Source organism: Propithecus coquereli, unplaced genomic scaffold (genome assembly GCF_000956105.1).
Source record: "Propithecus coquereli isolate 6110/MARCELLA unplaced genomic scaffold, Pcoq_1.0 Scaffold70, whole genome shotgun sequence".
NCBI lineage: Eukaryota > Metazoa > Chordata > Mammalia > Primates > Indriidae > Propithecus > Propithecus coquereli.
Window position 1 is genome coordinate 5,028,687 of NW_012153063.1, and position 9,671 is coordinate 5,038,357.

Genomic DNA, 9,671 nt, shown 5'->3' on the forward strand with positions numbered 1-9,671 from the left:
TGGGAAAAAAAATGTCTTTCATAAAAGCGTAGTATTTCCACTAAAGTTTTTTTACGTCTGACTTTAACGTTCCTTACGGACCAACTCTTACAGCCCCACTCCTTTGATCTATCCTAATGTAAAGGCTCTCATTAATACAGTATTTTTTTTCCAGTTCAGTCATAGATTTCAGTCTATCTTGAAACTTAAATCTGACACTACTCACTCTTCTATTTATTGGGCTTTCCAATCTCTAAGATGATTGTACAATCACAACAGATGGATTTTCCAAGTCTCTAATTCAGAATAATTAACCAAATTTTCCAAATCGTCTGCCCCCTCCCCCTTTATTCTAGTGATTAGCAACATGGACCCTATCCTACAGTCAGGACCCTTTACTGGTAAAGATGAAAGCCCATTAAAACTCTGATGTCCACGTTTCTCTCTAGACTTTAGAGTCACAGAATTCTGAGGTTGCTGACGTCTCTCCGGAAAACCATGTACTCTTCGTCATGCTTTTCGGTCAACTGTTATAAATGGTGACGAAGTCTTTCCTTTGTCAAGCTCTGGACTGCTCAGTACTCCCACTGTCATATTTAATTAAAACACAAAGAATGGAATATACTACAATGTTCATTGCATGGCACCTCTGGGTAATGGGATGATGACTGATTTAAATTTGTTTTGCATCTTAAAATTTTTCCATAGTGAGTATACGTCATTTTTTTTAATTAAGGAAAGAAAACACAGTAAGCGGTGATTCTAAGTCCTCAGTTCTCTAAGTTGGGAGTTTTCCTTTTGCCAGCTTTATCCTCCCTCAATTCATTTTCTGTTATCTTTCTTTTACACAAATTTCACCTTTATTTCTTGTTCAAAATACTTCATGTGTCATGAACACTATTTATGGATAAGGGCAACCATTTTAAGGCACACAAATTCTGCCATGTTATGGTGCCTGCTCATATCTAGGCTGTTCATTTTTTTAATATGCCCTATGATTTCATGCCTCTATGGTGTTGCTCATGCCATCCCTTCTGGTTCTTTGCCCCTCCATCCGATTGACATACTTGCATCCTTCAGTATAATATGGTTCAACATATCCCGTACTTAAACTTCACTGCACATGCATAAGGAAATTGATCGTCCTTTATTTTTCCCCCCATTCGTTTAGTTTCCCATTGCATTTGGGCATACTTTCACGGCATCAGTTATTTTATTAATTACTTATATACACTAATATGAGACTATTTTGTTTAGCTTTCTATTACCAGGAACCATGAAGTAGTTGCCCTCAGAGAATGTTTATACACAGATATATTAAGTAAGACAGAAGATTTAGCTTAAACTTCGTTCCTCTTAAAAAACAAAACAAAACAAAACAAAACACCCATCCCCACCTTCATTGCAGCACTGGTTGTAAATCAGTGATGTTTACCATCTGTCATTCTGTGTCATCTTTTCTGTTATGGGAAGCCTCAGGAATGAGTCTGTACTGCCTTTATTCCTGGGCCACCTTTGTAAGGGTATCAAAAGATAACGCTGCAGTGCTGCCTGTTCTACATGGACACATGATTTAAGAGAGAGCTTCCACCAGCTGATGCAACCCTGTGTCTGATTAAACATGTGATTGAAGGGTTAAGTGAATTAATTTTTCTCAGGCTAAAACATGAATGCTCAAGTTTTAAAAATTTTATATGTAATATTTTAATGACTAAAAAAAATCTTGACTTAGGAATAATTCTTATATTAAAATGAGTGTTTGCCTTTGTTTCATGTACTTTTTGCAAATTTAAGAGACATAAGAGGGATATAATAGACCGCTTTACTCCAGTTGTGTTTTACTTGATATTATTGATTGCTTTAAAATTTGGAACCCAGAACAATGCAGTGATTAGACTGTCACATGCTACTCTATTAACCCCCAAAATAATGTAGATAGGTTTACTGCCTATTTGTAGAGGAAAGTTTGTTCTGATGTCCTTTTGACTATATGTGATTTCCATTGTCTTCTTCCAAGCAGAAAATGGCAAGGGAGGGTTCAGGTTTCTTTGGGAATCCAAAAACCTTTTTTGAGCCGAATTAGGCAAAACATGTAATTCAAGTAAAAGCCTTTGATCTTTGGCATTATTAGAAAGTTGCTACTCTTTTAGGTAAGTGATATTCCTAAGGTTGTCCATTATGTCTAGGTCATTCTATTGAGCTGCATAAGCAATTCCTTTGATAGATGACAGGTTTTCTACAACACCAGCATTATTTCAGCAGGAGAAGGTAGTATTTGATGTGTTGCAATTTGTATTACGAGTCCATGGAACAGGCCTGGACATTACCTCAAGAGGAGGGGTTCAGGGAAGGAGGAGCTGTGGCTGAAGACATTTAATGGCAGAATGAATGGAAATTCAAAGACCGCTGTGCAGTCAGCCTTAAACACTGACTGCACCCCTCAGCTTTCTTTTCTATTAATTAAGAATCTTATAACAAAACTCTCATAAAAAATATATAATTTTATTTAATCTTAGTGACAAATCATCTTCAAAATGACGAGGATTTTGACAGCTTGCAAAGTGGTGAGGACACTGAAGACTGGTTTTGGCTTTACCAACGTGACTGCACACCAACCATGGAAATTTTCAAGACCTGGCATCAGACTTCTTTCTGTGAAGGTAATACCCATATTCATTGTTTCTGTTAAAGTCGCATGGGGTGTGGTTTAGCTGTGAAGCAAAGGCTTTCCTTACAAAGCAAATACAGTTTTGAACATAGTTCTGAAGTGCTAATTTATTAATATTTGCTTTACTATAGAATCTATTGTTTCAGCAAATGCTCATTTTTATCTTCTCCAAATAAAATTACAGTAATTTTTATCTAATGTAAAAAATGGTGGCAACTCCTGTGAACATGTAAAATGTAAGTGTACTACTGCTTGGAAAAGAAACATTTTTAAAAGCCATCATAACTCTTTCTGTGCTTAGACACTACTGCTGATAGTTTGGGTTGAAAACATGGAGTGGCTTAAACATGTGTGAGCCACATCACATTATATAGTGTGTTAAGCCCCTATTCTGCAAATAGGGCTCGCTGGAAAGTTTTCTCTTTCAAAATATTGTTTTAAAAAATTTAGAAAATATCTATATAAATTTGATATTTGCAAGTCATCATGCAGACACTGCTTTAGCTTTTCATTTTTCCTCTTAGCTGCTCTTTTAGAAGGCCAAATTTATTATTTTTCTTTGCAAATTAATACACTGAGGAAAATAGCAGTTGATAATCTGTCCCTCCAAGTGTATCTATAACCAAAGGGGCAAGTCCAGAAAGGAACATCAATCCCCCTTCTCCTGCCCTCATCAATGAATTATGAAATTCCTGTGAGAACCTCCGTGCCTTCCTATGACTTTATGAAGACATTTGTTACCAGGGAAATCTGAAAGTACTCCATGGGAACTTTGCCAATGAATATCATCTTTGGTGAATATAAAGTTTAAGTAATCACAGTGGCTTTATATATACTGCTTCTTTAGTAGTAAAAGCTGTAGAATGTGAAGTAGGAAAAAAACCAAAACCTCTGTTGATATAAAAATACGCTCTAGGAGTTTTGAGTGTTCTGCTTATATTTTGTATGTTCACTGTGTTGACTAAAAATCTTCCAGATGCTTCCACAACTTCTACTGCTTAGGTTGCTCAAGTCAGAATTCAGAGGGGTTTTAGCACTGACACCTACAGGGCTAAGCAATACCACATATTCTTGTGGCCTCCAGGGATAAGCATGGGAAAGGGATAGGAGTAAAAGGGAAGGAAGAGAGATGGAGACACAGAGACACAAGGGTGGGAGGGAGAGGGAGGAGAGAGAGAGAGAGAGTCTAAAGATCCCAGGAGAAAGGAGAGAATACATACAGTAGCATCAGTGGCATGTTAATGACTTCAGCCTTTCACATGGAGAAAATTCTAACAGGAGTATAAGAAACTGCCATTTTCAATTAAAAAATAAGCAGGAAAAACCATTTTCTTGGATTCAGTTTAGTTATAGGAAAAGAACCAGAAAGGAGAACATTCTAAACCATCATCGAAGATATAGTAACTAGATATAAACTATGAGAGTGGATATTTGGTTTTAGTTTAGTGTTAGTCATACCTCAAGGGTACTCTTATATCGGCTCAGAGACAATAAAACAGTAGTGAAAATAATATTGCTATGGTTATATGTGCCTTCTAATACTTCAAAGTTGAGTCACTCAGAATATCTTTTTCTTCTCACTGAAGTAGGTGCATAAGGATAAATTTGTCTCTATCAGATACCAGAAACAGAGAAACTGACCACTTAAAATGGCATAGACATGACTGAGATTAGAAGCCAGTTCTCCAAGATCACAAGAAGTGCTCCATGTAACACAACCACAACCACAACCACAACAAAATGTTCTAATTATGTGGACAGACCACTATGAAAGCAGTTCTTTTAGCTCATGGTGACAGATCTGTTTCAAGGGTCTGCCACAGTGCACAGCTAAGAATGACAAATTTGTAGGAGGAATAAGCCATCATTTTATGGTGTAAAAGCCGTTACTCACACTCCATCATTATTGGCCAGAGTTTTGGAGGAATGCCAGGCACAAAAAATAGTTCCTGAACTTCACAATAGCGAATTAAAATTCCACAGAGCAGTCCAAGGGGACTTGTGTTATTATTCACTTATTTTGAAGTAGTCCTCTATCTACTTTTCTTTCTGCCTTTACATTTAAATTCAACTCTCTTAGAAATACATTTATTTATATTGCCCTGTAAATCAGGTTGTTTTTTCAAAGTCTTTGGATGTCCCTTTTCCTCTCTCCTTGGCAAAAGACAGAGAGGGTGGGTTTGATGACAGCAGTGACGCACTTGTATTTTTTTTTGTGGGTTCCTTGCGTATTTGTTTGTGGCTAATATTTAAGAGTGTACCTTGCCAATAGACGCAGTTGCATTTCACTTATAGGAAAGAGGAAGGAATTTCAAGGTGCTCTACTTTTAAAGGAAGTTGATATCAAGGGTATAAATGATCAACAACCATAAAATATGAAACTTTTAGAGACCATGATCTTTTTCTATTAGTATTGAAAATGTTCGGTGCTCATAATTACATGCAGCCAGTTGTAACAGTATAGTGGAAAATACTCTGGATGGGGAATAATAAGATCTGGATTCTAACCCCTGTTATGCATTTCTAAATGCTCTGACCTTGGTCTAGTCACATATTCTCTGAACCTAAATTTTGTCATCTGTAGTGTGGAAATCATTACTGATTTACTTAAAGGATTATATGATCATCATACATGATCAGTGCTTAAAAACATATAAACACTTTAAAGCAAAAGCTGGATAGTTAAAAAAAATTCCTGTTATATATATTTTCGTAGAAGGAATTAGTAGAGGGTTAGGTCAGGGAGTCTTCATGTTTTCCACGGACTACAAATTATTACAATGACAAGATATTTGATAAGAATTCTCACATATTTATAATGATGATTCTTTCAGCTTTGCCTTTGTATTAAACCTATCTCTAAGAAGATATTTATTATAATGAATCAAACTCAAGTACCATGAAACAAATAATCTTTTTTTAAGTGTGGTAAATTCAATTCTAAAAGGCAGGATATATACCATATCCTATTTAATTAATTAATTAATTAATTAACATGGAAGCTCTACCATGGGGGTATACAGAAAGAATAATAAATAGAAATAAGTGGATAATAAGTGGATCATGTTAGACTTTAAGAACTTACAGATATAAAATTTCTGAGTTCACAAGTCTTAGAAAGTCACCAAGACTAAATAACTTTATTTTTACTTGCAAATGAATTTGGAAATCAAAGGTATTTAATTGAAAAGGTTAAGTTCTCTATGAATAGAAAAGTGTGCAATAAGTAGTGCTTCTAACATTAATCCACTCATTTTTAAAAATGATGACCTTTGTTATAATTAAGCCAAGAACCTAACAGTCCAAGTGTCTTCTCTGGGACTTCAAATACGAACGAGCCCCAGGAATCATTATTTCTTTTGAAAGGTTTCGTTTTGTAAGATTTTATATTCTGATTTCAACACAGAAGTATCTGTTTAGCTCAATCTTGAGGAGCTATTGTCATTTGACTAGAAATAAGCAACTACAAAATCTCTTATAATTAGAATCATTCAGTTATATTGTAGTAGCTTTGAAGACATTCACAGGAAATAGAGTTCATTATTATATTGAAGCCTCTTTGTACATGTTAGGTAGGAGTAGGAATAGGGTTACCACATACTTTTAAGAATAACTACTTTATTAGACTTTTAGTACATATAGATACATTTTAGGGCTGGATTTCATTCATGGTAATTCAAGTTTTTGAAAGAATAAATTGTGTTCCAGTACCAAATTAGCTATTGCAGAATTAGTCTGGACGATGGATCACTTTACATGTTTTTGGTGCACAGTATTTCTCTAATTGGGAGGTGGCCTCTCTTTTGAACATTTTGTTTATGTTCTCCACCTTTTATATCATCCTTTTTCTAAAACATAGATTCATTTTTTTGTCATCCACAATGCCTTGATATTTCTTGACATAAAACCCTTGAAAAAGCTACAGGTCAAACGGCCTAGACTAGGGTGAAGTGAGTGAGATACCTGGGGTGCAGAATGTAAGGAGGATCTCACTGTCAGGTCATGGTCTGCCTCCTTCAGTTTTGTGTCCTAGGCACCTCACTCGCCTTACTTTGTCCCAGCCCTGGGTCAGGAGCTAAGAATTTTGGCTAAGGAAATTGCCTAGAGACTAGCACTGGTCTTGATCTATGCTGCCCTCTCCCTCCCCTTCTCCCTCAAGTCCCAATTTGCTTATACTTAGCCAGACTCTCTGATGGTCTAGAGGTAAAATTAGGTCTTACTGCTATGGAAATGGAGAATGTTCCTCTGCCCTATGTCTCCATTAGACATACCTTCATATTTCCAACTTGTTCAAAGATCGAGGGATACCGTAGAGAGTTTTCAACATCTCTTATGCAGTGGTCATGGCAGAACTCACTTCAGGGATTCAGGAGGAGTTTCCTGGGCTACACTGACTGCCCTTGATCTGACTAGTATTTGCTGGGGCTTGGCAATGACTGAGGCCTGAAGAAAGCTGCATGGGCCAGGGTCCAACTTGGCGTTAGGCTCCTCAGCCCTAGTGATCTTATTTAGCTTAGACTTGCTTTTCTTCATGTGGTCTAAATGAGTTCATTTTTCTCATTTCTCATAAAAATACTTTCAAGGCTATTCTATTTTCTTTTTCTTTTCTTTCAACTTATTAAATGCCATACACTGATCTTTTAAATTTCATAGGGAGATTAATTGAATAACGTGAAGTTCTTATAAAGGAATCAAGATTGCTACTTCATTATAGAATTTTACTGAATAAGTTTATTCTATAATGTAGAACTAAATATAAGACCATAATAACTTATTACCATAAAGTAAAAATTAGCTTACGATATGTACATCCCTCCCAGATTCAGAACAACTTGCCACATAGCAGATGCTCAGTAAGTGCTTATTAATAAACCTACACTTTATGAACATATTTTGTAATGGAATTTTTATAGATGCTGTATTTTATTTATAATGAGAAACATAATAAGAATAAAAATTACTCATGAATCTGAATCTTTTGTTTTTAAATGTCCAAAACATAGAAGTATTCAAGTAAATTAACCTTGTGATTTTTTTTTCCCCCTCAACGTTGGCTTATGTTTAACCAAAGGCTGCTGACTTAATATTAACTTAGGATGTCGAAAGCCTATTAACTTAGAATGTTGTAAGCCTTAATTGATTACTGCTGTTACAGTACTTCAAAATCTTGAAGTGTTAGGTCTTATAACTGCAGAGAAATCTCATTAAATATTTTAAAGACAAATTGTGCTGTAATTCTGAATTTCAAATATCCATATTTTAATAGTATAACTCCAAGAATGTAAAATAAGATTTCATTTACTAATAAAGAACACGTTATGTTTTTAACTTTTTACCATATTATCTACACAATAATTATCTGAAATAAATTCTGGCTTTAGTCTTCCTACTTTCCAAACCTTAGTCCAGATTTATTTCTTAAGAGGATGAGTACTGATGGGAACTAATAGCCAAGAAACATCAGGTAAGCCAGAAATCAAATATATTATATAGCTTTAGGCATTGGTGAAAGTGGAAATAAACATGTGGTGCCTCTACTTTTCCCGATATGCAAATAATTTACATAGATAAATGATTCAATAGCAATACAGTCAGATTCCCAGAGTAAATCATTTTTGTTTTCATTACTGGCTTGAGGGGATTATTGTCTCTACGTTGGTTTTATTTTCTCTAAAACTTGTATGGAATTTATTGCTGAATTAGTCTGAGGCTTTATGTCCAGAACATTTTACTGGTGAATTTTCCTACCCAGGAGGAGAAACACTACCATTCTCCCCATTTCACAGATGGGTCAGTGCTGCCGTTCATGCAAGGACACGTGTCTGCTTTTGTACACAAAATGAAATACACGTTGGCAAATCTGGTTAGAATTTTAATTAGATCTCAAACACCCTATGGATCTGTTTAATTCAATGTTTTGTTATTGTGCTTATAGATCTGAAGCCACAGTTGCTATTTAACCCGGCTTCAGAAAGTTCTGAATAATTTCTTTTGCTGTTATTTTATTCTTGACTCAAGAGTCATTTATATACTGAACTTTACCTCAGTACAACACAAATTTGAGTTTTCCTTTCCTTTCCTTTTTTTGTTGTATTTTGAGAACAGGTAGTTTAAATCAAAGGATCAGTGAGGGTGTCTGCTTTATATGGCTGTTAGAGATTCTACAAATAGGACACTTTAGGGCAATGCTGTTTAAAGTTGCCATATTTTTTCCACTTCAACCAAAATATTGTCATGTGTTTGTAACAAACCATGCTGTTTTTCAGTTTTCAATTTGTTTATTTCTCATACAGTCCTATAAGCTCCACATATGCAAAAGTTTAATGCAATTTAAGACTGCAAGAAAAGTCTCATTTTGACTTGTTTCCAGTCCTGAAAGAAAGGACCCAAAGAAAACTGGTTCAAAGTAAAGAATAAATATCCTCAAAATTAGTTCAGAATGATCTGGGTTGTGGAACAATAAATGAATGAGATGATTTTTAATAACATAATACTGAATAGGAAGGAAATTCCTAATAATCATAAACATTAGGCTGTTTCAAAAACTTTTATAAATTAAATGATAAGTTATATTTGAATTTTGACTGTTATTTCCTAAGACTAAGCCCTCTAAGTCAGTATTGCATAGCGCCAGGGACACATTTCCAGAGCTTTTTTAAGGGGAATGCAACTGTGTGACTTCCATTAATAGTTTCATTGTTCTTACCGTGGAAAATGCTTTGAAATGTCTACCCTTTCAAACTTGATCTCAAACTGAGAGTATTAAAGTGAAAAAAATTCTAGTCATTTATCTGTGTTCCCCATAAAGCTAATCCATCACCTTATTAAGAAATGAAAATAGATCCATAAATGTAGGTTTACAATGAATTTTAATTTTCAGGAGAAATTAAAAGCCTTAGCCCTAAAGAGATGAGATGTTTGGAGAAATGTCAGATCTTGCAGTATCTTATTTTGTGATGTCATTAGAAAAGTGAAATATTTTATCACCTGGTGAAATAATACCAATGTCCACAGCAGACAAACT

The 9,671-nt window shown here is 35.0% G+C and overlaps 1 protein-coding gene across 1 annotated transcript in view; it reads left to right on the forward strand.

Annotated features, from left to right (window-relative positions):
• Positions 1-2,317: 2,317 nt before the first annotated feature.
• The window catches only part of CPS1 (carbamoyl-phosphate synthase 1, mitochondrial), a gene marked incomplete at its 3' end in the record, with an annotated part of 194,188 nt that continues 186,834 nt past the window's right edge, over positions 2,318-9,671 (forward strand). The window contains exon 1 of the mRNA XM_012661215.1: positions 2,318-2,639. Within this exon, the coding sequence (XP_012516669.1) occupies positions 2,514-2,639 (126 nt within the window). The remainder of the gene's footprint in view (positions 2,640-9,671) is intronic.